The sequence below is a fragment of the Erithacus rubecula genome (genome assembly GCF_903797595.1).
Source record: "Erithacus rubecula genome assembly, chromosome: 18".
In the NCBI taxonomy this organism is placed as follows: Eukaryota; Metazoa; Chordata; class Aves; order Passeriformes; family Muscicapidae; genus Erithacus; species Erithacus rubecula.
In genome coordinates, this window is record NC_136670.1 from 1,109,642 (window position 1) to 1,137,473 (window position 27,832).

Genomic DNA, 27,832 nt, shown 5'->3' on the forward strand with positions numbered 1-27,832 from the left:
GATGCATAAAAAACAAAGCTCGGCTCACCCAGAGGAAGAGATGTCTCTGGTCCAGAAGGAATAAATGAGCCTATGGGACCCATAGCTTCATTACCCCAAATGAAACACATTTCCTGTCTGCTCATGATAGGCAGTTGTCCATGCCTTTATGGCAAATCTTTTTCCAAATAGATTCAGATGTTGGATTAAGGCTGGTTTTTATGGAAAGTAACATTTTGGAAAGCACGGAGCTGATCTGGTTCTCGGTGAGGGACGAACCCCACCAGCCTGCGGATCCCAGGAACTGATCCCTGCGCTTTGCAGAGGGCGTTTTCAAGTAAACCAGCCCCCGGACCTGTGAGTGGGGTCGGAGGTCGGGACAGGACAGGACTGGAGGTGCCGAGCGAGCGCCAAGGGCGGGTCCTGAGCGCGCTCTGAGCATCCTCGCATCGCCGCAGGTACCGGGCGGGGGATCGGCCATCTCCGTCCCCCTCCCTCCCGGCACAAGGGATCCCCCGTGACCGTGGCGGGCGGGCTCAGAGCCCCGTTCCCTGTCCCCGAACCAGCGCTGCGGGACTCCAGCCTCTTCCCGAGGTGCGGAGCCGCTCCCCTGCCCGCGGGGGCGCCCGGTTGTCCCCAGGCTCCCGCGGCTCCCGACGGACACAGCGCTGCTACGGGGGCTCGGTCCATCGGCGCCGGTTCAGTGGAACCGGCCGCGGGAATCGCTCTGAGCCCACCGGGTTGGAGGCGGGGTCGTGCCGCGGGCGGCGGGGAGCGGCTCGGGGGGTGCGCGGGGCCCGGAGGCCCCGGAAGATGCTGCAGCCGCCCCGCGTGTCCCGGGCGTGCGGAAACGCCGCTCCTGCCGCGGCTTCCGGAGCCGTGCGCGGGAACGGGCCGCGAGCAGCCGCCAGCACCGAGCGACACCGGGTGAACCCCGCGGACCCTGGCTGACACCGGCTGACCCCGAGTGACCCCGGCGGGCCGCGACCGCCGCCCCCGCGCGCGGCCCCGGCCCCGCCCCGCGGCGGAAGCGGCCCCGCTCTTCCGGCGGTTTTGGCGCGCGCTCCGCCACCATGTCCCGCGCGGGGGCCGCGGATCCCGGCGCCGCCGTGGAGCGGCTCTGCCGGGAGCTCAACCTGGACGCGGCGAGCGCGGCCGAGGCGCTGCGCGAATTCACGGCGCTGCGGGGCACCTACAGCCTGGAGGTGAGCGGGGCCGGGCGGGCCTGGGCGGGGCCGGGGGCGGGCGGGCGCGGCGCTGCCCCGGTGACCGCGGCGCCCGTGCCCGCAGGGCGAGGCGCTGCACTGGTTGGCCTGCGCGCTGTACGTCGCCTGCCGCCGGAGCCGCGTGCCCACCGTGGGGAGCAGCCCGATGGAGGGGAACGGCGTCTCCCTGACCCGCATCCTGCGCTCCGCACGCCTCAGGTGAGCGCCCGACCCGGCCCCATCCTGACCTGACCTGACCTGACCTGACCTGATCAGCCCAGCCCAGCCCAGCCCAGCCCAGCTCTACCCTACCCTACCCTGCCCTGCTCTGCTCTGCCCTTCCTGCCTGGCCCTGTCTTGCTCTCCCCTGCCCCTCTCTTCCCTGCCCAGCCCAGCCCAGCCCTACCCTTCTCTCCTCTGCTCTCCTCTGCCCCTGCCCTGCCCCTCCTCTGCCCCTCCTGCCCGGCCCTGCCCTGCTCAGCCCAGCCCTACCCAGCTCTCTTCAGCTCTCCTCTGCCCTGCCTGTGCCCTTCTCTCCCCTGCCCCTGCCCCGCCTTGCTCTCCCCTGCTGTGCCCAGCCCAGCCCTCCCCTCCCCTGCCCTGTCCTGCCCTGTCACAGCCACGAATCCTTTGCCATGCCTTCGCCCCCCGGCGCTGCCAGCCGCGGCGGGGGAAAAGCAGTAAATCTGCTGTTATTACAGATGGAAATTGGATGCAAATATGTAATTTCTAACTTCAAGCCTTTAGGAAACCACCTCTGTCGGACCAGCAGATGTTCTGCACACGCCAGTTGTTTCTCTCTGTAGTTAATTTGACCACAAACAGCTTGGTGTGTCTGCCCTGGGAACAGGAACCCGGAATGTTGTTTGTTCCATTTAAAGACCCATGTCCCACTGAGCTGTGTTATTTACATCGCAGCTGACAGGTTTTTGTGCAGGTAACTGTGACAGGCATTGACTCTTGGCTTGTTTTGTTGCCTGTCCTGCCTCCACCTCAGCACACACAGAGCTATGCCTGCACTTTGCTGTCCACACTGCCCTGCTCCAGCAGTGCTGGCAGCCTCCACACCAAATTAATGTTCCCATGCCTTAAAGAGGATCAGGAGAAACCCCAGAGTGATACAAGGCAAAAAAATTGTAACATATACAGTTTGAGAGTCTTATGAAGTTAAATTGTAAATCTATGTAGTTATCATGTCAGTCATTAAAAGAGTAAATATGTCGCATTTTGGCTTTTTTAAATTTTAGAATAGAAGTCAGTTAAAGCTCAAAGCAGACTTTTCTTTTTTTTTCTCTTAAGTTTAATTCAGTTTTTTAGCAAAATGAAGAAGTGGATGGACATGTCAAATCTGCCCCAGGAATTCCGAGAGCGAGTTGAGAGACTGGAGAGAAATTTTGAAGTGTCAACTGTGATTTTCAAAAAGTTTGAACCAATATTTTTTGATATATTTCAAAACCCTTATGAAGAAACTGCCAAACCTCACCGAAGCCGGAAGCAGAGGTATTTTGTAGATTTGATCTGACTTCCTGGGAAAGAATTATACCCAATATAATTTTATGAAAATTAATTTCCAAAGTGATGGGGTATCTTTGACTCTGAAATGCAGCCAATGCAGAGGAATTCCTGCACCCTGTTGGGTGCAGCTCAGGTCAGCTGGGACTGTCCCACATGAGGATGGCAGGGTGTGCTGGGAGAGCCACCCTGGGGTGGGTTATCTCTGAGTTCAGTGAGATCAGCACTTCAAAGGTTCAGCAGAAATAGCTGAAGCAGCACAGGAGTGGTTTGTCTTGGCACAGAGCTAGCAGGGGGTTGGTGTCACATCCCCCAACCTCCACACTGCCAGATGAGTGGTAGCACCAGCTGGGAGGAAGTTGCAGCTGATGTGCTCATTTTTGTGACAAATTTGGGAGTGTGTGGTGTCATCTTCCACTCACACATAGAACATTTGCCTTATTGAAAGGAGTGGCAACTTTTTAGTGAGAATGTAACCTTGGGGATGAGGGAGCCAAGCTGTGAATCTGCAAGGTGTTTTTGTCAGTCCTCTGGATGTGAGGGGGGGATAACTGTTCTGGTACAATGCTCCAGTGTGGTTCCACATCTCCAGGCAGAGTGCAGGGAGAGATGCTCTATTGAGTGCTCTGTGGGCTGACTCATGTCTTCCTTGAACTCCATGAGCTTGGATAGTTCTCCAAACAAGAATCAGCAGCTGAGCTGTAGTACAACCTATAATTGCCTATTCTGAAGGGATGGCTGATGCTTTAGTAAAATATTTCGGAAAATCCATCCCTGGAGTTTATATAGCCTTTGTCACCTCCCCAGCTGTGGCTGCAGGAGGGTTCTGTGGGAGGTGTGACACCAGAATGTCAGGTGGGAGGGTCAGAGGCCAGAGGCAGCCTTTGGCTTGGGAACAGGGCTGGGAAGTTGTGGATGTGTGCAGGACTCTCTGTGGAGCCAGCTCAGGCACTGTCTGTCAGGCAGTGAGAGCTGAACTCAGGACATGTAGCTTGGGCTGTGCCTTAGTGTGGAATGAAGACAGCAGCTCCAGCTGTTTTGAGCAGGGAAATGGACTGAAATTTGTACTGTAGAATAAGGTTTGGCTTCCTGGACGTGAAGAGTAACTTCTCCCCCATTTTTCTTGTTGACAGGCGGGTGCCATGCAGTGTCAAAGATCTCTTCAACTTCTGCTGGACTCTCTTTGTGTACACTAAGGGTAGGCTGCTTGCTTTGCCTGCATGGTTTGTATCCATTCCCAGCTGTGAACTTCTGTTGTCTTGCTTGACGTGATGTGCTGTCTCTTAAAGGTAATTTCCGTATGATTGGAGATGATTTAGTAAATTCCTATCATTTGCTTCTGTGCTGCTTGGACCTGATTTTTGCCAATGCCCTTCTGTGTCCAAACAGAAGAGATTTGCTAAATCCGTCGTTTAAAGGTACAGTGGGGACAGATTATTTGCAATCAACTGTGCTTTGTTCTCTTGGCTCCTTTGAAGTGAAGTTGAAGGTTGGTTGTCTTCCTCCTCCTCTGCTTGGCAGGCTTGCCAGTGGAGCTGCACACTCTGGAGATCCAGGGCTCCCAGGAGCCTCCCTGCATCATCGCTGCGCTCTGCGAGCTGCACGACGGGCTCCTCCTGGAAGCCAAAGGCATCAAGGAGCACTACTTCAAACCATACATTGCAAAGCTCTTTGATAGGAAGGTACATCTCAGGAGTTTTATCAGCACTTGGTGGTGTCACATCCTGCAGCTTCCACAGGGGAGAGCAAAGGAAATGAGCAAAGGAACTCAGGTTTTGTTTTAGCAAGTGCAGAATTCCCTCACAGTTTTGATGCTGTGTGCTGTAAAGTCTCCTCTGTTTCAGCTTTTTATGTCAGTGAAGAATCTTTGCTTTCCTTTCTTGGCAGTGTGAAACTGAAACATGAAGGCTGGTGCCTTCTTCTGGCAAAAAAAGAAGTGATCTCCTTGTGAAATAATTGTGTGGGATGTCTGTCATGGGCGTGTGGATCCTGCTGCTTGTCCTGAAGTTGAGAATAATGCTTTGGAAGGAGAGGCTGAGGTTGCAGATGTACAAATTGTCCTGTCTAGTTCTGCTCCTGGAAATGTTTTCCAAGCTCTGTGGAAGCTTCTTTGTAGTTGCTCATCAAGCCAGTCCCCATCCCAGCAGTGAGCAATGTCACATTGCAGGGCTAGCCCTGAGCAGTGGATGGTCTGGAACTTTGCTGGGCTTTGCACACTTGTAGCCCTTTGGTCTTGGTAAAAGAAAGAGTCCATATATGCATCTAAACCTCATTTCCTTTTTGGCTAAAACCATCATGCCCCCACACTTGAAAGAGTTTTGGTTTTATTATCTAAGATATTTCTGCTTTTTATTCTTAGATCTTAAAAGGAGATTGTCTGTTGGATCTTTGCAACTTCACAGAAAATAGGTAAGTTACAGCTTTTGCTCTTAATCATGGGGCTTGGTTCATGTCTAAAGCACAGGCCCTTGTGCATTGAATCTCAGTTTTACTGTTGCTTTGTCTTGCCATGTCTAATGGCTTTAATTTGACCATCAGAGCTGCTCTCTGGCTGAAACTTTCTGGATCTGAGGTGTGGCCAATGTCAGGGGTTCAAGTAGCAGAGATTCTTTCTTGGTGTCAGGTTTTCTGGTGCTTGCCCTGATTTTCTGGCAACTGTAACCTTTGAATAATGTAATGCAAATCAAAACCTTGGCTCTGAAGGTTGCAGATGTATTCTGCCCAAGTAGGGAAATCTCTAAATTTATTTTTCTATCTCTATTTGAGTGTATAAATCTGTGGGTGTAGCAGATGGACTCAAAAGAAAAGGAAGCAAAAATTGTAAAACCACAAAAAAGAGATGAACAGTTTCTGTCGGAGGCAAGTGTAGTTGTTTCAGAAACTTTGAATTCACTTCTGAAAGCTACTTTAAATGCAAATTATAAAAAATCCTTGTCAGATTTTTTTGCCTTTTGCAAAAACACCTATTAATTTGTTTTTGACTTTTGTTTGCAAGCTTTTAACTTGTTGGGTTGCTTTGGGAATTTTGAGCAAAGTCGCAATTGTTTTAACAATGGAGATAACATCTCAATTTAGATATAAACTCATTTCTTTGATCATTGAACAATGAATTTCTCTTAGTATTTCTACTTTAAAAATAATAGTATTCCTTCAGTAGCACTGTTGTATGGAATGATACAGTAGTCCCTGTTCTTTTGCAAGTAGTCTGGCATCTCAAAGACTCTTGTAAGCATCTCTGGGAGTTTTCTGGTCCAAATTTCCACAGACCTTTTTCCTAAAAGACATGAGGTAGCTGAACCTATGATACAGTCAGGTTTCCTGTGGGATCAGGAGCTGCTTGTGTCATTAATACATTGTCACATTCCATTATTACACATGCTGGAACTGCATTCCTGACCCAACTGCAGGCAGGATCATTGGTGCAAGCAATTTCTGATTTTCATCCAGAAGTTCCATTCTACTTCCCAAGTGTATGTTTCAAGTTTTGCAACCTTGGTGGGATTAAACATTTCTTTTTTCCAGCTGGGTTTGCTGCAATAAAGAAAATGAAGGATTTGTTTGGTATGTCAGTGGTGGTTTCAGAAATAAAAGCCAGGCAGGTAGCTCCTCACTTTTCCCTCCCCTGCACCATTAGGAAAATTATGGGCTACAGAGCAGCAAACACAGAAATCCAGCCAGGGGCTGGGTGCAGTTCTCCTTGGTTGCTCTGTGGGCACAAATGTAACCTCTGACAGCTGCCCACTTCCAGGCTGGGTTATTCACAATTGGCATGAAAGCAAAGTTGTTTTTTCCCCCTTTTACCTGAGATCCCCATGCTGGTGGAAGAGTGATTCCTGCAGAGATCCTGGGGAGGTTTTGGGTCCCAGGCAGGCAGGGATGACTGGGGGCAGCTGCTCAGGGAGGTGGAGCAGCACTGCTGCCCAGAGCACGAATCTCTGGCCCTGCCTTGGTTTGGGGTTGTACCTGGGGCATCTTTGTTTCTTCAGCAGTGAAACCTTTGGTATCAAACCTGAGCTTCTCTTTCAGCAAAGCACTGAATAGAGAGTATGAGGAGTATGTTCTGACTGTGGGTGACTTTGATGAGAGAGTTTTCCTGGGAGCTGATGCTGAAGAAGAAATTGGCACTCGAAAATTCCCTGCAGATGTGCCAGGAGAAAAAACAGCAACAAGAGCTCACATGGAGTGTCACCTGCAGCAGCATTTTGAAAAGGTGATTTATTTAACATGGCAAGCTTACTTGAAGTTCTCCTTCAAGTTTTCTCATCCTTACACACTCTTTGAATCTTTGAAGTGACTTGAAATTTCTTCTTCCTGAGAGGAAGCTGGTGAACACAGGCTTCAGTGTTGTCTTGCTAAGAAGAATAGGTGATATGTTCATATGAATCATATGTCTTAGCTTTTTCTCTCAAATGTTAATGTATTTCATATTCAGGCAAGTTGAAGACAGGAGTTTGGAATGGGTTTCATTAATTCTGAGCTTCAGTTTCTGTAGTAGAATAATATTACTGTTTATGCATAATGACTGCAGGCTTAACCTTTTCTCATTATTTGCCTTGTATCTTCAGAATGTTATCAGTTCAGATAATTAAGTACAAAAACTTTATTGTGTCACTTCCAGAGAGCAGGATACAGATCCATCAGTGCCACTTCATCCTTTGGGTGAAGGCAGGACCATTTCCCAGGGAATGTTCTCCTGTCAGCCTCTCCTGAGCAGCTCTGCTCCCCAGTCCTTGTGTCACCCAACTGATGCAGAATGGCACTGAGAAAGGAAGTTTGTGCTTTCTCTTCCTCACCCTGTATTTTCAATGTTCAAATGATCCAAACATTTACAGGTTTTAAGATTTTAGGTCTTGTTTTGGTTGTAAAATCCCTTGGAGTTAATTTTTGGCTGCTCCAAGATGTGTTATATTTTATATTTATGGAGTCCTGGGAAGTCTGGGGCTCATTTTTAGTCACTTCTGAGCTCACAGGTTTGACGAAGCCTTCACCTGATTGTATCATTTTAATCCTTGAAATAATTTTTCAGGAGATGCTCATTTGGAAGGTAATTAAACCAGTTTGTTGGCTGATTTCTATTTATTATTTTTCTCTGCCTGACAGAAAAGGTCCTTTGCACCTTCCACTCCTCTGACTGGCAGAAGGTACCTGAGGGAGAAGGAGGCTGCCATCACTCCCGTGGCTTCGGCCACGCAGAGCGTCAGCCGACTGCAGAGCATGGTGGCTGGGCTGAAAAATGCACCAAGTGAACAACTCACAGCTATTCTTGAGTGAGTGTGTCCCCTTCAGCTGTTCTCACCAACACAGAAAAGCATCTTTTGGCTGTTTTTTTTTTTCCTTCAGGACAGAATATTTGGGTCTTTATTATATCTTGTTGGAGGATCTTCTGTTTTCCAGATGATCTCATCTGCAGAAGGGTGGCTGAACACACCCCCTCCATCTGACTTGTCACCACCATTATGTTAAATGCATTTTGCTAATGTTGATTTGTCTGTCGGCTTGAAAGCCAAATGCCTTTTTTGTTTGTTTACATTTTAAACAAGTATTTGTCAATTAAAAGATGTGGTGACCATGTTGGCAGAGGTTTTGGAGGAGGGTGGAAACGTTCAGATGAACAAGCTGCAGTCTTCACCCTCAGCTGGGAAAATAAAACTAAAAGCAGCCTCTGGTTGCCCATTTTTCCATTTTCCACTTCAAGGTGTGTTGGTGTAACCCCATGGCATAAGGATGAGCCTTGCAGTGACCCTGGTCACTGTCAGTGCTGACTGGGATCACAGAGCTGCATTTCCCACTCAGGATGTTCTGTCCCCTGAGCAGACTTCAGATTACTCCTTCCTCCCTGAGCACAGCTCAGAAAATGCAATAATTGAATAGTAAATACCTGTGAGGATGCTGGGTGTTTGCCTAATAACTTTCCAAGTTAAGATCCTGCTGTATTACAGTGTAAGGTCTCCAGGTGTATTTTTACAAAGCAGAATGGACATTTAGTATTAGCACTTAATATTTGAAGTGCAGAAGCAATGTTTTTTTTTAAAGTAACCATCATAAACAGGTGAAAAATATAACTTATCATTCTCATCTTTGGAGCTATGTGTATTTGAAAGTTTTGCTAGCACTAGTTCTTGAAAATTTACAACTTTGCTCTGTGGGATGCATTTGTTTTCAATGTTTCTTTGATTGTTTTTATAAGGATTGATACTGTTTATACTATAAAATGAAGACATTAATGTGTCTTTAATCTCTAATAAAACATGTGTTTGTTCCAAATAATAAACCGGGCTGTCAAGAGAGAGGTAAATTTTTTAATGGGAGCAAGAATTGAGTTAACCTTTGGCAAGAGCTGTGATGAGTACTTTACTCATCTGCAATACAAGTTCAGCAAGCACTGGGGTATATATACTGTGTCCCTGGAAGAAATGCAGGAACTGTAGTTTGGACTGTGTAATATTCTATGCTTTTCAGTGTTTTTCAAATTAAAATTCCACTGAAAAAGCTTTGGAGTTAATTAGAAGGCTTTATTCAAAGATAAACCCTAGCTGATTTTAGTTCTAGCTTTTCAGAGTAGTTTAGTGTCTTAATTTGACACCAGCCATGGGCCACTGTCCTCTAAAACAGAGTGGCTGTAAAATTCAGAAGCATTAAGAAAGAGCATCTCCAGCCAGAGGTATTATGGCCCTTTTTTATGACAGTGACAGTGTGGAGCTCCTCAGTTCTCCCAGTCTTGGTAGGAAATGGGGAAGATGCTGCTGTCTCTTCCTTCTAAGCTTTTCTGGGCTCCCTCAAACTGAGCCTGGCCTTTGTGGTGTCATGGGTGCCTGTTGTAGCATCCTTACTCCTTACTCCTGGCAGGTTTATCTTCTCACTGTGCTGCTGCAGTTCTTGTTGTCTCCTGTGGTTGTTCCAAGATCTGCATTCCCTCCCTGGCCCTGTTAGGAGCAGAGGACACGATACTTGTGTATGTTTTGTTTTCCTCTGTCGGTGTAAAACAGGTTCTTGCTGATGAGGAATACTCAGTATAATTGGCTTATCTTTTTATTTTGTTGTTAGGGTTGTTGTTTCTTGATATTTATTTTTTTTAACTGGATATTAATTTATACAAACAAGGCTTTCTTTGCCTTTGGCTTCAGGTCTTGTGCCCGCAGCCCCTTGGAAAGCATCGTGAGCAGAGTGAAGGAGATTGGTGAGACCTTCTGTAGCAGCTACACCCAGTCAACAGATGAGCAGCCAGGATCTCACATAGGTATGGGGTGTTTCAAAATACTAAACCAGGGCAAACAGAATGCATACCTGTACTCCTTTCTGTATTTAATGCAGTGGAGCTGGTTTTATCCCTGGATACACCCAAACAGAAAACTGCTGCTGTCAAATAGAAAGAATAAGAAATTTATAGCAGAGTAAACCCAAGGTTGCAGTTCAAACTGGGATAACCAGGAAGTCATGGAAAATCAACTCTTAACAAATGTAAACTTGCAGTCTTGTTAGCTTTAAATTTTAAAGGAAACTGAAAGCAAATAGGAAAATTATTATTGCAAAATGACATCACAAGAAATATTACAATAAATAATCCTTTAAAATATTTATGGAATTTCATGCTGTACTTGGGACTAATGGATTTCTGATTTTTTCTTTTTTTGTTTGCGAGGTCTGTATGTATACACATGAACTATTATTTTGAATGAGGGCAGGTGTTGGTCAGTTTAGTCTTAACCCTGTTTGTGCCAGTGGAATTGGACTTTATGTCTGTTGATTTTAAATTTCAGATTTTGCTGTAAACAGATTAAAACTGGCAGAGATCTTGTACTACAAAATCTTGGAGACTATAGTGGTGCAAGAAACACGGAGACTGCATGGGAAGGATCTGACTGTAAGTAGAGAACCAGTGAAAGATTGGAACACTTTTTTAGCTGTTTCTTGGAGTTTACCTTCGGCAGTTCCAGGAAAAAAGCACTGTAAATCATTCTGTGTATATAGTTAATATTAAAAATAGGAAATACAGGGGAACTTGCCAAAAATGTATTTTTCTTCTAATATTTTAACCAGTATAAGTGTCATAACCAAACACCTCAAATTGTGTTGCCTTCTAGAATCACAGCTTTATAGACAGATTACTTTCATTGGATAAAGAAGAGAATAAAAGTCTAAGTAGTTCATGTTAGACTGCTCTGCTTTGTGATGCACAGCAGGGAGGCCAATCCCTTTGTCCATAACAAAATGTGATTGCTTAGGTGGTGTCACTTCTGCTGTCCTCAACTTCTGTGCACAAAGCAGCTCGTGTGGGAGAAGCAGGCAGCCTCTTGCCAGCATTGGTGTGTTCAGTGGCAGTTGCACTGTTTGCCAGCTGTGCTGTGTGTGTGTGTGTGTGTGTGCAGGCACTGCTGGAGCAGGACGTGTTCCACCGCTCGCTGCTGGCGTGCTGCCTGGAGATCGTGCTCTTCGCGCACAGCTCCCCGCGCACCTTCCCCTGGATCATCGACGCGCTGCACCTCCGCCCCTTCTACTTCTACAAGGTAAGCAGCCCTGCTGGGCAGGCATTAAACATGCCATGGCCCTGCATTCAGGCAGGGCATGGTGCTCTTCCTTCCAGATAAGACAAGGATTGATGTTGACTGTGCATTAGGCCTATTCTAGGTTCTGCCTCTCTTGAATTGTATTGCTTGGAAGCCAGAGCTGAAGCTGAGATATAAAGAAAAAAATCAATTTTGTAAATGGTGCTGATCTGTAACATACTGCTGATCAGTTTTTACTAGACTAAAGCCTTCAAACATATATTTTCTTGATATTTATTGACTGCAATGTAATCCTGAAATAGCAGATACACATCTGAAATATGGCCTTTAGCACCTGCTACGTATCACAGGCTTGCTTTGCTAAGTTTGGGGATTTTTCCTTTATGTAAAAGAACACAGAGTATCTTTTCTAGGCTACTCTCTGCTTTTGCTCTTTTTTTAACCACATTTTCCCCACTTTTAGTGTTACTTGATTACTTCAATCCTTTTATCACCTATCCATATGCCTTCAGTTTTTCTGGATGCCTAGCAGATTACTGGGGTTAGTTCTGAATAAATCAAATAACTCTGTTTAGATGACAGCAACTAAAAAATTGCAGCCTTTGGGAAAGCTGGTTCATATTCTGTCCTTTTTCCTTTAGGCCTCAAATGTAGGATAGTAGTGGAGATGTTAACTAAGCTGTCAGTATTGCTGTGGCTCTTGGTAGCCTCCATCCAACCTTGTGGAACAAATTTATGTTTGATTTGAGTTTTCTCAGCTATTCAGCATATATTCTTGAAGCACTCTTATTTGGATAAAAATTGCCATTGCAAAAGTCTCACACAAGAGAGAGCTGTGATATTTATAACTTTGCTGTCTGGGTGTAGCAGGACTAACTAAACATGTCAATAGGTCTTCCAGGGGACTTTGATGGCATTTCCACCTTTGGAGCATTAGATAATGAAGCTGAATTCTCCTCTGACAGGAATAACTCAGGGTGGATCTTGTGTTGGAGTATGATACTGCAGGGGATTGGTCAGCTCTGTTCAACCCCCATTTGTCCATGTTAGGGGTTCTGAGTGCTTCTTGAATCAAACTTCAGAGCAGTGGTTTTCAGCTCCTCATGTATGGGCTGCTTATTTGTGTGGAAGTAGAGCTGAAACACTGGGGCTGTCACATCCCCTGCTAAGCAGCTGTACCTGATCACATCTCCCAGGTCACTGCTGTGTGTGCCCAGTGCTTCCACTTGTGCACAGGTAGCAGTGGTGAGAGGGCCCCAAAAACCTCTGGAGTGGATTGTGCTGCTCCCAGGTTGCTTTGGGAAAGGGGGTTAAAAAAGAGGGATCAGAAGAGGGTTGGGGAAGATGAAGATGCGAGGAGAAGGCTGGAGCACTCCGACCTTTTGAACAGGAGCCTGAAATAAATAAAGTTGGATGGTGTTGAACATGAGCAGTGTGACATTGCTGTGTGTGTGTCATTGCCATCAGGTTATTGAGGTGCTGATTCGGTCTGAGGAAGGACTTTCCAGAGACATGGTGAAGCATCTCAATAGCATTGAGGAGCAGATTCTGGAGAGTCTGGCCTGGACTCGAAACTCAGCACTCTGGAATGCACTCGAGGCCTCAGAAAACAAAGTCCCAACCTGTGAAGAAGTATGTGATCTTGTTCCTGTTACAAGGAAATTCATGTTCCTTTTCTCACTTGTTTTATACAGAAAACTGTTCAAATGAGACCATTAGTGCAGAAAATCTTGTGTTAACAGATTGTCACAGAGAAGGGAAGTTGTTATCTTACACTGATGTTTCTTATTTCTCAGGTCATATTTCCCAATAATTTTGAGGCCAGCAATGGAGGAAGTGGGTTTGGGCACTTGCCTATGATGCCATTATCTCCCATAATTCATCCTCGAGTGAAAGAGGTTCGGACAGATCTTGGGGGGAGTTTAAAACGAGGTATGTTCAAGGCTTCTGACATTATTTGAATGTGTGAATATGGGGAGAGGGATTTAAAACTTCGTTGTAATTGCAAAAAGCAACCTTGAATCTGAATTGAGTGTTTGGAATTGTGAAGTTTATTTGATGATGGGAAGGTCTAGATGCACCAAGTGAAACCAATGCTGTGACTCACTGGCAGCAGACAGGGTGACTGTGCTTCCCTTCTATGGTGGAGCAGATTTTGCTGCAGGTTTCATGCCTGGGTGACATTACACTGAGATGGGTTGTCATCTAATCAGTTGTTATATAATGATGTTCAAATTTTTGCAGGGTTTTTTTTGTTTGTTTTCTGTTAGTTTATGGTCAGTAATTTCGACTGGATTTTAGGTGACTTTTTTTTTGTTTTAATGTAATGACAGAACTACACTTATTATTGCTTCCTAAAGAACTGTTTTTGTGCAGGGGGGAGGACAATGCTTTGCCTACAGTGTTTTGTCCTCTGAAGAACTGCACTTGGCAGATTCCTGGGTTTCACACAGAACTGTCTCCTGAAGTGAGGGTGCAGAAGCAGTGCCAGCACTGCTGTTTCTCTTGCATGCCTCTCTAGTTAGGAATTGGTGCTTTAGTTGTATCCCAGACACTGCTCCATATGTTCTTGCAGGTGCAGCATGGACTGGTGGGTTGTGTAATGTTGTCTCCTTTGGTGTTTGTCTGGCAACAAACAAGGCTGGTGGTTTTTTAATATTGCTTAGGAAGGAGATGTGCAAGCAGTTGCTGCAAGTGTTAGGGTTCACTGATGGAGGAGGAACTAGATTGGAGATGGTGTCTTATATATGGGGAAGGCTTTGTGAGACACAGCTTTGTGTATGAGAATCTGGTACTAGAGGCTTCTCCTAAATTCACTTGGGAGGATGGTAGGGATAGGAGATGTTCATTTGTCTTTGGTACCAAGAGAACCATCTTGAAAGAGTTAGAAGTAAGGTGTCCTGTGAGAGATCAGGCAGCCACAGAAACTGAGCTGGGTAGCACTTCTGACCTCCTGGTCCTGGTGGAAGCAGTAGGAGAGAGAAACTCAAGATGAGAACTAAAGTGAAGACATCACTTAGTCTGGTCACTCTGACCCTCTGAGGAGAGAAGATGTAACAAGGACATTTCTGGTGTAAACAAATGTAACAGGGACCTGATAAATGAAAAGATTGTGTTGCTACGGGAACAGGGGCCAAGGGGTCTGGATGGAGCACTTTGTACAGGACTTAGGAAACTATAAATATTGGTGACCAGTGTAATAAACTGGCTTTGCTTGCATAGCATGGCCCATATCTCTCAATCTCCACTGTCTCCAATCAATCTCACCTGGCCAGTTATTCCATGAATTTCTGGTTCATGTGAAATAGGAAACTGTTGTCACTGTTAGTCACAGACTACAGCAGAAATGCAAAAAGCCTGTGAACAGAAGCCTATATGTCAGTGATTTGTACTTCAGGTTTACTGCTGGAATAAATGTTTGAAAGCAGCAGAAAAGCCTGAGAGGAACTAGGTCTGTGTGGGAGTGGAGTCCCTGACTGAGAGAGTTTGAAAGCCAGAACATAGGGAAGACATCATGTCCAAGGAATATGGTCAGGGTTCCTGTAAAGGAATTGTGTTCACAGGAGTAACACTTGCAAATATTACTAATTGCTAGGCTGGCTGGAGTAAGATCCTGTGTTTCAGTCTCTGTGGATCAGAGGTCTGCTCAGCTTCCATGTGATACCTGGTGGCAGAGCTGTGCTGTCTGGGGTGACTGCAAAAGGAGTCAGTCAGACTATAGATCTTGTTCTTATCACTTCAGAACAGTGAACTCTGAGAGCAGGCCTGAGCTACAGGTGATCTCTGCTGGTGTGGTTGGCATCCTTTCCTCTTTTCTGCAGAAGTATTTCAATTAAGTTGCTGTTGTTAAGGTTTTGTTTGGTTAATTTTTTCTTCCTTGACATGCCAGACATGCAGCCATTGTCTCCAATCTCCGTTCATGAGCGTTACAGTTCTCCTACAGCTGGAAGTGCTAAGAGAAGGCTCTTTGGCGATGACAGCCCCAAAGAAATGCAGACAGAAAAAATCTTAACAAAAGGAACTAAGCTGACAATTGCTCCAGCATCAAGTATTGGTGCTGAAAACATGTCAGCGTCTCCAGGCCAGACAGTGCTGACCATGACAACCACTACAGGACCAGGAAAAGCAGGACAGAAGGTCACTATCCCACTGCATGGTAGGAATTACTGCTGTTTTTCTTCACTACTAGGATGTTTTCTTTAGACCAGCTATGCATCTTGAAAGCATGCTGCTTTTTATTGCTAAAAAACCAGTTACTTTGTCAATAACAACTGTCTTCATGTGAAAGACAGGTCTGCCAAGGAAGGTGGGAACCTCCATTGGGATGGAAAATATGACCCCCTTCCTTCTGAATTATGATAACTTTGAAATGACAGGGCTTTCAGGCAAAGCTATGGGAGAAGCAGCAGCAGTTGGTTCCCAGTGTGAGTGTGTACAGCAAGGCAAACAAACAGCAGCCCCAGCACAGCCCGAGCAGAGGCAGAGCCCCAGGCCCAGCCGTGTCCTGCCGCGAGCACCTTCCCCTGCGGTGCAGTTCCAGGCACAGGCAGCAGGGGCGCTGCTGGCTCCCGGCCGGGCAGGGCGGCTGCGATGATTCCCCCGCGGCTGCAGGGGGCGCTGTGGCGCGGGCTCGGCCGCCCCTCTCCACACGGGAATGGCGGGTGGGCTGGGGGGATGGACAAGGGGCTGCCTGTGGGAACTCACGGCGAGCAGCTGGTCCCTGTGCACCTCTGGAGGGTGAAATGGGCTGCAGCAGGAAACCTCGGAGCAGAGGCAGAGGGGAGCACAGCCAGGGTGGCAAACAAAATGTAGCAAAGACTCCAGAGCAGTGCCAGGAGCCCCAGTGTCCTGGCAGGCCAGAGTGCAGGGCTACAGGATAGCAAAAAGCAGAAAAAGCAGTGGTGAAAGAAGGGCAGGGCAGGGCTAGCCCTGCTCCTCTGCAGCAGCTGCCTCCCCCAGCCACGGAAATGCGCCCTCCAAGAGGGGGTCAGGGTCCAGGTCCTTTTTCCAGAGGCACACAGAAAGATGGCAGGGCTCCTCTCCAGGGAGGCAGGGTGCCAGTAAGGTCCCAGTTCGTGGCTTCTCCCATGGCAGGAGAAGCAGGACAGGCTGGGCTCCTGCCCAGTAAACAGCAGCTGGACCATCCTCCTCTGGAGCCTACAGCGAGAGGGGACAAGGAGCCCAGCCCAGCCCCTCACCACCCGGCCAAAATCTCAGGGTATCTTTTCCCTTCCAAAGAGAAACCCCCCCCAGGTAAAGACAGTATCCAGAATGGCAACTTGTTTTGTCTCTCTTAAGTACTAGTCTTTGTCTCAGCAACATATGAGAGAAAATTCCCTGAGAGAGAGGAAACAAAATGAGCAATCCTAAGTTACAACAACAAACAAAGCCTAAGTTTATATTGACATCATCTCCTTGGAGACATCCATCTGATCACTGTCAAACACACTGAGGATTTCTCCCCTTGAAGAAAAGATCATGGAGTTTTGCTCCTTACAGTTATACTTCACACATTAAGCAGTACTTTGGTTCTCAGCTCCACTAATGATTTACTGCAATTTGTCTTAATTGGATGTGTTACAATCTCAAAAGTCTCTGAACTTCTGGATAAGGGTTACATGTTAACATTATCAAAATACTGTTTTGTGGAAGTTGAGTGGTACTTGATTATTTCTGAAAATTATTAATGAGCTATGAGTTTATAGCCATTTCATAACTTAAAAATTGGTTCTGTAGTTAAAGATGGAAAGAAAAATTCTGCACTACTCACATTTAAGGTGATTTTCAGCAAGAGAATTTGATTAATGAGGACTGTATAATGAGGGCTGTATAGGATATGCTGCCAGTTTTGCAGAATAAGAATAATAATATTAAAAAAAAATTGCCCACCTTCCCCCAAAAGAGTGGAAAACCAAGTACAGAAAATGTGATTGCTTGTAAACTTTGTACTTTCAGATAAGCTTTAGAAAAGAATATTCACGTTCAGATTGTCCTTTTAAACCTTTACCAGAAATGTAATTTTTACCATTTCTGAAGACTCTGAGGGACAGAGTCATTTCAGACTGTAGTACAGAGGATGAGATGTCTTTAGTGTCAAATGTACATACATGAGTTTGTTTTGTCCTTTGACTCTGCGACATGAGAAGAGCAACCAGTTTATTTCTGGGTATGTGTGTCCTGTCCAGGTATTGCAAATGACATGGGTGGAATCACCTTGATCCCCATCTCAATGAACTTAGGCCAGCCATGTCAAGTGGACACACAGGCTCCCTGCTACCCTCCTGGGAGCCAGGCACAAGAAGTACAGCTGCCAGCAGCCAGCAGACCGAGGAGGACGGGTTCCTTGGCACTGTTCTACAGGAAGGTGAGTGTCCTTACTCACAAGTGCTGCTCTACTGGTGCTCATGACCTGCCTCCCTGTGCAGCTCCCATTACCTGCAGTCTTCTATGGCATTGCCCTAAGCATGTGCAGTTCTGATATACCTTGAAGAAGGGAAAAGATGTTGAGTGTTGCAGGGAGTCCAGATTTCCCCTTTCCACCCATGAGGTTTTTTTTTCTTTTTAATTAGGAGCTTCTATAAATAAATATCGAAGGCATACTTTACTTCACATTTTACTTCTCTTGGCTATTTTGATTGCCCTCACATTTGCAAGGGTTAGAGAGATCTGACATGAGATGATTTTCCTGTGTCTTCCTCATTCAAAGCTGCACTGCTGTGGATCCAGCATGTGGACATGCCCCTTTGCCACTTAAGTCCACCCAGCAGTGCTGATTTTGCTGGGCTGGGGGCTCAGAAAGCAGTAGTGAATAACACAGTAGCTAAAGGTTTCTAGAAAGAATGAGTTTGAAATAATGCAGTATTTAAAGATTGAGTTAAGAACTGGGTGTGGTTCAGAGAAACTTCAGATGATTTACTTCTAGTTGCTTTCATTTTCAGTGTGAATTTTGTGAGGGGTCCTCAGAAGAAGCAGGGTTACTTGCCTTGACTGCAAAGAATATATCCCTAAATTAGTCTCTCTCAAAAATATTAAAAGGTTTTTTTTTTTCTGCTGTTTTCATACTAGGTAAGTTATTTTCAGAGATTTTCCTCTTCGAGGGTATCTGTATAGATAGAATAGAACTTTAGAAGTTCTACCATGAACAATCTTTAAGGTAAATCTTAATACAAAAAATAATTTCTGGAAACACTTGTAAGCCACATCATTTGTCTGAACTACTGGTTCTTTAATTTTGCCAGTGACAGGTGATTTCTCTGAGAAAGGATTAAGAATTGATCAGCCAGTAGGAAACATTTCATTTTGGAAGGTTTGCTCCCAGCTGGGGAGTATTTCAAGTGTAGCCATGTCTTGGACTAACCATGTCATAGTCAACATAGTTTCTCTTAGTTGTGAAGAAGAACTAAAACATTGACTTATATTTGTCTTTAACTTTCCATTTACTGTGATCATCGTACTTACAGTTATAGTTTTCCCCTACTTTCCTTTCTTGTTCCTGTTCAGTAGAGTAGGTGAAAATGACACTATCCCTTCCTGCTTTCCAGCATGAAGAAAGTGCCTAATTAGTTAACAAGGCATAGGGTATAGAAGCTGTACACATCATGTTTTTAGGTGGCTTTTCTGTAAGTATTAGAAATTCAACAGCTGAAGAATGGACAGCTTAGTCTTTGAAATCCAGAATGGTTTTGGTTGGAAAGGACCTAAAAGATCAAGTCATTCCACCCACTGCCATGGCCAGGGGCACTTTCCATTAGACCAAGCCCCATCCAGTCATGCTTTGAGTACTCCAGGGACCCAGGGGCAGCCACAGCTTCTCTGGGCAGCCTGTGCCAGCTCCTCCCCACCTTCACAGGGAAGAGTTGCCTCCCAATATCCCATCTAACTCTGCCCTCTGGCAGTGGTAAGCCATTGGCACTCCAGGCCCTTGTCCCCAGTCCCTCTCCAGCACTCTTGGAGCCCCTTTAGGCACTGGAAGGGGCTCTGAGGCCTTTCTGGAGCCTTTTCTTCTCCGGGCTGAACAATCCCCACCCTCCCAGACCTCTCTCATGGGAGAAGTGTTCCTTACCTCTAATCGTCTTTGTGGCCCTTACAGAATGACTCTGCTTTGAGATTTTTATTCTGCAGGCCAGGATGAGCTTGCCTAGCTGCTCTCCTTACCGTGTCTTTCCCTTGCAGGTGTATCATCTGGCGAGTGTGCGCTTGCGCGACCTGTGCCTGAAGCTGGATGTCTCCAATGACCTGCGCAGGAAGATATGGACGTGCTTTGAGTTCACCCTGGTTCATTGTGCTGACCTCATGAAAGACAGGCATTTGGACCAGCTCCTCCTCTGTGCATTTTATATCATGGCAAAGGTAACGTGTGGTTTTACAAAATGAATGGAATTTTATGTTCACTTGAAAGCATCAGGTGTGTTCAGTATTTAGAGTGGGATTCATTCATGTCAGATTACTGGAGGGAATAGGAAGGTCCTTCCAAGAAGTGGAGATGAAGTCCTACTATGGTTTTTTCCTTGTTTTGCATGTCTTAGCTCACTGCCTTGTTGACAGAGTTTTTCTTCTCTTCTTGAGTGCATTCACAGTGAGCACTGGTTAACACAGGCAAAGCACTGTGTGGTCTTATTGCCCTGTATTTGTTTTCTGTCCCATTTGTCGTCTTGATGATCTGTGTAATCTGAACTAAAAATGCATTACAATTACAGAATTAGGCAGGTGCAGAAGTTTGCAGGAGCAAAGATGGTTTCTATTCCCAAAAATCCCTTTAGCTTTTGATGATTCAGGCTGAGGAATTTAGTTGGTTACCTGTTGGGCTTCATTTCTTATTCCATTTGCCAGCTTTAATTTAAGGTGGTGTTAAATTGGATTATGAAGCTGGACTATTGGTGTGACTCAAGTTTGAGCTGATGGTTACAGTGTCCATCAAGTCAATTCAGACACAAAATTACGGAGGCTGGATTGCCTTTTTTGGGGGCAGATGAAGATGAGCACTATATGTGAAGGGAAACTGATGTTTAAATTGTGACTACCTGTGCTCTTAACTGCAGCATGGGTTAGGCTCATCTGATGTCAACACTGAGAGCAAAGCCATTTAATAGTCATGTAATAGTGCTCTGTATTTTATCATGTAATTTGTCAGTTGTTTGGGGGTTTTTAAGAGTACAGGCTTTTGAATGCTGTCTCCAGTGCAGTGTGAGACCTGACAGTTTAGCCAGAGATGTTGATACATTGTCTCCTGGCTCCTACTACAAAAACTGTTGTTTGTCTGCTCTTAAAATTACAAATGTATGGCTGAAAAACAAAGCTCTTTAACAAGTGAGCAATTTTGAAATAAAAAAGCAAAGAGAAATTGCATGTGTGTACATACCTGCCTAATGTCTTGTTCAGAATTTCCCCACTTTCTGTTTAGAAAAGTTGAGTGATAATTCAGTTTCTGAATTTTTCAGAAAGAAAGTCAAAATTCATTTTTGACTTTATAATATTTCCTTTCTTTAATTTTAAGTGTAACTGCAAGAAAAGTCTGGAAAGGAGTAAATGCCTAAGCATCATAAGCAACAAAAAGCTTTAGTAGCTAAGAAACAAAGAATTCCAAGAAAAATCTTTCCTTTTTCATGCTCTCATCACCAGAGATAAATTTTAAAATTGTGTATTCATAGTAATACTCCTCAAAAAGCTACCTGGGCCTGAGCAGCCTGGCCTTCTCACTTGTGCTTGATCTTCAACAGCTTTTTCTTTTCCAGGTAACCAAAGAGGAAAGAACTTTTCAGGACATAATGAAAAGTTACAGAAATCAGCCACAAGCAAACAGCCATGTAAGTCAATAGCATTGCCTTTACTTTCTGTAAAGCTCAGAGTTGGCTTTTGAAGTCTTTGTATTCAGAGAAGTCAAATCCTCTGCAGTGTAATTCTTGTTCCTGTTCAGTTGGATTTCATCTAGTCTCCTGACTTCCTTGCTTTCCTTGACAAGAGTGTTTTTCCCTGGTGTTCTGTAGGTTTATAGGAGTGTCTTGTTGAGAAATACTTCAGATGATGTCACATTGGACAAAAATGCAAACCCAGATACAGAGATGACAGAAGGTGAGTACAGCAAAGGAATCTGCTCTTTTCAATAACATACTTGGCGTTTAAAAGAACTGGACTATCAAGTAATAAGAAGTGGAGCAAGTTTTGCAAGTTTTTTAAGTATATGAAAGGAAAAGAAATGTATTGTTGAAAAAGAAACCATCTTGTAAGTAGCTCTCTTGTGTATTAGATATGGAACATACACTTCCTAGCTGGAAAGAATGTTTAATTTCATTTACTTGAATTTGGTGGCTTAGGATGGAAGTATTTTCTATATAGTATGTCAATGATACTATAGCTCTTCTTGGATGGCAACACTGATACCAAAGAAGAATGAAGATAATCTGGAATATTATGGTGGGGTTTTTTTAATATCACCTATTCTGAAGACTGGGAGATGTAGGGAGAACTTGTTTCAGAAAATAAAAATGCTAATTCTCCAGTACCACCATTTTCTTATATTCAGGTTTCTTTTAAATAGGTGATGCTTTCTTTGCTCTGGGTTAGAGAGGAAAAGGAATAAGAATAGTGTGCGAGAAAAACATGAGAACTGTGTCATGTCTGTTTTGAGTGACATGTCAGGAAAGTGAGATCACAAGCCCATGTATGAACCCATGAATGGAGCAGATCATATATGAACCCATGAGCAGATCTGTAGCCAGGACACACATGGAATTTAGTTTGTTCTTTGTGGCAAATTCCCTCTGGGTGGGATTCATCTGCCTTAATGAGTATTAGAGCTGTTTTTAAAGGCCTTTTGAGGATTTTACCAGGATCTTGAAAAGTGCTGATCTCATCTAAACCTTGTCTGACATCTCGACTGGATGTTACTGGATGACTTGGAGTATCTGAAGTCACACTGAGCTTTGGTATTTTGTCAGACAAATATACTTGGTTACAAAGTTCTTCAGTGGCTTTTTCTACCAGACTTTCTTCAGTTTAAGGACTCATGTCTCCTTTGCACAGATTTAACTCCTGCTCTTTTGACACCAGTTCACAGGAGCTGTTCTTGTGAGAGAAGGAAGGCAGACAGACAAAGGAGTCCCTTAGGGGTGTCAGCTGGAGCTTTGGATGTTTGTCTCAGTGCACCAATTGCAAGAGACTTCGTTGTGTGCTGCTGATTTAGTTGGCAGACAGCAGAATGGAGAAGAAACAGAAGTTTGTATTCAGTAGCACTTCAGCTTAATTAGAGGAGAGCAAGCATTAACAGAAATACTGCTGTGTGGCTCAGCTTTTCCCACTTAACAAATTATGCCTGAACAAATGGTGTAATGACTTCCTTGCTGGAGATGTGAGTTGAGCACCAGGTTTTTCTTCACTAGCTGATCACAAGAGACTTTCAGAGAAGCCAAAAGCTGGGAGCTGGTCAGACTGCTTAAAACTTAGTTTTAAGAGCAGGTAATGGCTTTGTACCACTCCCCAAAATAAGCATGGAAGAAGGGGTCAGTTGTGCTACAGTTTCTTGCTACAGCTGCTTCCAAGTTTGGAATAAAGGTTGATACTGGCTTTTTTAGCCATAACTCACAAACCTGTTCACATCAATTGGTAGCTCCTCCTGATGTTCATAACCACCTGCAGCACATCCTGCTCCCAGCTCAAGCATATTTCTTGAATTCCTCTTATTGACTGGTCAATTTATGGACAAGTTCTTGCCAGCTGGACATTATAAGTTCAACTCTGAAGTGCCTGGTTTGCCAATGCTGTAGTTTTGAAATCTGAAGCTCTCTTATTGCTAGACTCATCTGTGAAAGCTGGCAGCTCCTCAGGACGATCAGCAGAGAACTCGAGTGAATCAGAGGAGAGAGGAGATCTTATTAAATTTTACAACACAGTCTACGTAGGAAGAGTCAAGTCATTTGCACTGAAGTACGATATCACAAACCAGGATCACGTGGTAAGTAAAGTATTTTGGAATTAATAGTCACAGTCACTTTTCCTGGCAGTTAAACTTATGTAAATAACTTTGTCTAGTCACCTGGCATGGGTCAAGTCAGACAGTTGGAGGTAATGGTATGAGCACTTTAATAGCCTTTCAAGAGGACTAACATAGATGCTGGCCAGTTTGCAAACCCAGTTCCAGCTTCTTTACATTGGTGCAATATTGTTTAAATGCCTATGGACTGTCTGTGTAAGCATCTGGAAGATTAATTGTGTAGCTTGATGGTTACTTGATCTGTTGTTTCACTGTCACAAGACAAAATACTCTAAAGAAGAGCTGGAAGAGCATTACCCTTCTCTGGTGAGAAGTGCCTGCTCGCAGAGCTGTGAGCTGCTGTGCAGATGTGTCCCTGTCTGGCAGGTGGAAGCGCCCCCGCTGTCGCCGTTCCCCAGCGTGCGGCAGCAGCCGGTGTCCCCGCGACGCATCTCGCAGCAGCACGCGGTGTACGTGTCGCCGCACAAGAACGGCGCCTGCCTCACGCCCCGCTCCGCCCTGCTCTACAGGTTTAACGGCAGCCCTTCCAAGGTACACAAACAGGGCTGCCAGTGGCCACTCTGAGAAAGGGTCAGATGTCAAGGCTGGCAGTGGTCACTTTGAGAAAGGGTCAGATTTCAAGGCTGGCAGTGGTCACTTTGAGAAAGGGTCAGATGTCAGGGCTGGCAGTGGTCACTCTGAGAAAGGGTCAGATGTCAAGGCTGGCAGTGGTCACTCTGAGAAAGGGTCAGATGTCAGGGCTGGCAGTGGTCACTTTGTGAAAGGGTCAGATGTCACTGCTGAGGCGGGTGTGACATACAAACAGACCAGATTTCAGAGGGTTAATGTCCCATTTGTTACAACAAGCAGCTGTCTTTTATGCCCTCTGCAAAGTTTACACTTTGTTCATTGGTTACAATAAATCAATAATATTCATTGGTGTAAAAACTATCACCACCTCTGTTTTTCTCAAGACTTTTCTAAAAATACTTTTCCAAAAATATTTTTCCTAGCTGCAGGTTTTCTTTCCCGCTTATCCCCTTCTTCTTCTCTTCTTGGTCTCCAGGCCAATGGCTTTGATAAGATTCCTTTCAGAAATAACCCTTATTCATTAACCCTCTCTGGCTCACAGGTCAGCTGTAAGCCTCTCCACAGTTAATTAGTCTTCTAATTAGGATCTGGTCTAGTACAGTTCTTATGTGTTGTAATAAATAGTCTCTCACTTCACACTGAAAGGTAGAATTGTGTATGTAGACTCCATCACTCAGAGGGGTAGAATAGCCTGTTGTCCTCTGATATTTCAGATACAGAGCAAATTTGAAATGGAGTCAGAGTAACTCATTATTTTTGTCTTGATCACAGAGTTTGAAGGACATCAACAATATGATAAAACAAGGTGAACATAGGAGTAAGAAGCGAGCAATAACAATTGACAGTGACACTGAATCCCCCACCAAGCGACTCTGCCAGGAAAATGATGATGTTCTACTAAAACGTCTGCAGGATGTTGTCAGTGAAAGAGCAAATCACTAAAAAACTTGTTTCCTGAGGGATCTCTAAATTACAGAGCTGGATACAGCTGTTGTGCTTTTTATTTCTTGGTTTTGTACATAGAGAACTTCCAAGTTCCTTCAACGCTGAACTTTCGCCTGACTTCCACAGGATGCAAAAAGCAAGAACTATGTAGGAAATGCCAGTGATCTTCATTCCCAAAGAGCACACTGTGCTGTAACTTACTCTGAGCTATCTTAGCTGAAGAGTTTTCTGTGAAAGCCATACTGGATATTCTCAAGCCTCATTTGGAGCATCGTGAGTTCTGAGCGTAACTCAGCTTGTAATGCCGGTTTTATTGTTGGAACAACAGTGATAAATGAGTGAAATCAGTGAAGTTTCCTTTTGCTATTTGGAGAAGAAACTTGCAAAGTGCCTTATTTGGAAAGAATAATGAATTTTATGCATTATTTTTCTGTGGAGTAACTGGAGGGAGAAGAAATTAATTATTTAGCTTCAGGAAGAGCTGATCAGTTTTGAACTGTCAGAACTTCTGTTGCAGTGTAGGCTGTGACATGTCTCTGACAGCTTTTGCAGTAACAAAGGCAATAATCTAAAAATACAAATAGTGGTGACTTAGGTTGGACTCTGGTAGAGCACTGAGATACAGTTCTGTGAGCCTGAATTCCCTCTCTCTTGAGCCAGTGGTGCTCCACCTTGGAAGCCACAGAGCAACCTGCCCTAGGTGCTGCTCATACATGGCAGCTCACCCATGAGGAAATAGTTACAGTTTTCAGTTTACATTTTCAGTTACAGCTGAAATCAGCAGCTGGGACTTGGCATATCTCAAAGCTGTTCAGATGCACAGATTCATTTAACAAATTTAATCTCTCTAATATTTTCCTGAAGACTGTTAGCCTCTTGTGTAGTATCTACACTGAATGTAAGTCCATCACATAAGCAGGTATGTATGTGTGAGGGTTTGTAGCTGTTGAAGGCTTGGATTCACTGGAAAGGTATTGTCCTGGTTTGAAAGGACAGGTGTCTGCCAGTAAGGGCAGAAGTTTCCCTTTTTGGAATAGAGACTTTGGTTCCACTCCCCTCCCCCAAGTATTATGATTGTTTGAATCAAGGACTCTGAGGCAGAGATAAGGGGGGTGGGAATAACAGCTCTTTTACTAATATATCTAACTATACAAACAGAAAACAATAACAGTTAAAATTGCTAACAGAACGAAATAGATAACTCGGTGTCAGTCCCTTTAGATGCAAGCACGCTGTCTCTGTGCTTAGTCCAGAGCCCGGATTTGCCAGAGGGCAGACGGGAACGAAGGCAGGAGGGAGGGGGGAGGGGCAGCAGCGGCCACGCCGGTCCCGGGCAGGAACGGGCAGGAGCGGCGGCTCCTCGCTCACCGTGTGTGTCCGGGGGATCAGCTGTGTCTGCAGAGGCAGGAGGCTGGAACGGGGCAGATGCAGGGCAGGTGATCGCAGAGGGTCTGGCTCTCCTGTGCTCGGCCGCGTGGCTGAAGATCCCAGGCATCCTCCTCCCAGCTCGCCGGAAACGCGAGTGCCCTCCCGGAAGCCTCAGAGGCCCCTCCGGGGCCGTCCCCACCCACCCCCTTTGTCTGGACCCCTCAGGGACCCTGGGTGTAGCCCGGCCAGCTCCATTGGCATGATAATGGGAAAAATTCTTACAATTGACACAGTAACAGAAAAACACTCAACCCCGAACAGGTATAAATTCCAGCATCCAATTCTCATTACTGAGTTTTTAACCATGAGGATTTGGTAGGGTCTATTTTACCAAAATGGAGAAAAGTCAGGGTTTACTCATTACTGTAAAGCAGTAGTTTAATCTTGTTTTATAATTGTATTTAAGGTTAGAGCCATAGAGAAACTTCTCAGCACTGTAATTTTCAGTTTCTGTGTAACTGAACTAAAAACAAACAAAACAAAACAAAAAAACAATAGAATAGGACAGGCACTGATGTGATTTTGAGCAGCTTCAGTCAGTGAATCTAGCCAGTGATGAAGGAGAAATTGATTACTAAGTGTAGGTGTGCAGGGGTGCTACTCAGCAAGGAGTAAAAAGTTTCCAAACTTGGTTTTGAGTCATTAACTACTTGAATATTTGATTTTTTTAACTTTTTTACTTTCAAATAAAGGTGCTTGCCCTTGGAGAGCTGCATTATGAGGAAATTGCCATGCCATGGAGTAGATTTCATGTAGATATTTAATTTCCTTTAAATTTATTCAAGTTTTAATGTTTGTCTTCAGATTTTGAGATAAAAACTGGAGTATTGCAGCCTTTCTGGATAGGAAATGTATGGTTAGGCATGACAACATCAGTCTTTCCACAGTATTGTACAATGAGAGTTTAGGTGACACGGTTTTAATTCAATATTGTGTGTAAATCTGGCTCTGCTCCCCATACTGTCACTGTCTTCTCTGACAGTAGGCAACTAACAGAGCCATAATCCTTATTAACTGTTGATAGGTGTAGTGTTTTTTCATTAGGAAAATGAATGTACTGCAACTGGATGCAGTTCAGAATTCTTCACCTTTTCAGGTGATCTGAAAACTATTTTGGGCTCGTTGAACAGCTAAAGAAATAGCTTACATGGAAATTTTCTAACGGTTTCAAAGTGCCTTCACTTATAAGTCTGTATTTTATAATAAACAGCTAAAAAGTATTTTAACCTGTATTGCTGTATTTCTTATTGTTTTGCTGTGCTAGTTCATTAAACAATGCCTTCTATCTGCATTTTCTTAATATCAAAGACCTTCATCATTCTTATGTTCCCTCAGATTTCTTTGGGATTTTTTTCTCTTTGAATTTATGATATTTCATGTGTTTTGTCTGAAGTTTCCTCCAGAGGTTTCTTTATTGTTTGTGCTTCAATCAGGTGTGGATTCTGGGAGGAAGTGAGTGATTCATTGCATGCAGTTCACCAAAAAGCACCAAAAGGGAGAGAACCCTGCAGTGACAGGTGATGTGCCCATAGAATCAGATGTGACTCCAGCAAAGCTGAGCTGTGAGCTCCTAGTTAATCTCTGAGCACTCCAGGTGTGATCTTCAGGTGCTAGTCCTGGCTGCCTTCCTCCCAGATGTGTTTCAGAACCAGCCCTGGACAGGTTCAGAACTGTTCCAGCTGGTGTCATGCTGATTTTGTCAC

General features: G+C 44.8%; 2 protein-coding genes across 4 annotated transcripts in view; one reads left to right on the forward strand and one right to left on the reverse strand.

The window, feature by feature from the left end:
- NDRG3 (NDRG family member 3) overlaps positions 1–27,832 on the reverse strand; it is a 378,731-nt gene that overhangs the window by 269,285 nt on the left and 81,614 nt on the right. The gene's annotated exons all lie outside the window — the stretch shown is intronic.
- RBL1 (RB transcriptional corepressor like 1) lies at positions 1,000–27,349 on the forward strand. Of its 3 annotated transcripts, none has more exons than XM_079321535.1 (23): positions 1,000–1,184; positions 1,270–1,403; positions 2,502–2,684; positions 3,830–3,894; positions 3,986–4,114; positions 4,218–4,378; positions 5,056–5,105; positions 6,723–6,906; positions 7,797–7,963; positions 9,821–9,933; positions 10,454–10,557; positions 11,063–11,200; positions 12,668–12,832; positions 12,997–13,132; positions 15,090–15,356; positions 17,386–17,564; positions 19,373–19,549; positions 20,932–21,003; positions 21,184–21,268; positions 22,990–23,147; positions 23,553–23,717; positions 24,528–25,672; positions 26,391–27,349. In XM_079321535.1, the coding sequence occupies exons 1-22, from the start codon at positions 1,053–1,055 to the stop codon at positions 24,696–24,698; spliced, it is 3,135 nt and encodes a 1,044-aa protein (XP_079177661.1). In that variant the 5' UTR covers positions 1,000–1,052; the 3' UTR covers positions 24,699–25,672; positions 26,391–27,349. The 3 variants fall into 3 exon arrangements, with proteins under 3 accessions (XP_079177661.1, XP_079177662.1, XP_079177660.1); XM_079321534.1 differs by having other exon boundaries at positions 1,001–1,184; positions 2,484–2,684; XM_079321536.1 differs by lacking the exons at positions 23,553–23,717; positions 26,391–27,349 and having other exon boundaries at positions 2,484–2,684; positions 24,528–24,823.

What these genes read in the sequence shown, in the direction of transcription:
- RBL1 (XM_079321534.1), top strand. Translation starts at nt 1,053, where the DNA reads ATGTCCCGCGCGGGGGCCGCGGATCCCGGCGCCGCCGTGGAGCGGCTC. An exon ending in GGGGCACCTACAGCCTGGAG is followed by an intron (nt 1,185 to 1,269) that starts GTGAGCGGGGCC and finishes CCGTGCCCGCAG; the next exon opens with GGCGAGGCGCTGCACTGGTT. An exon ending in CATTTTATATCATGGCAAAG is followed by an intron (nt 19,550 to 20,931) that starts GTAACGTGTGGT and finishes TTTCTTTTCCAG; the next exon opens with GTAACCAAAGAGGAAAGAAC.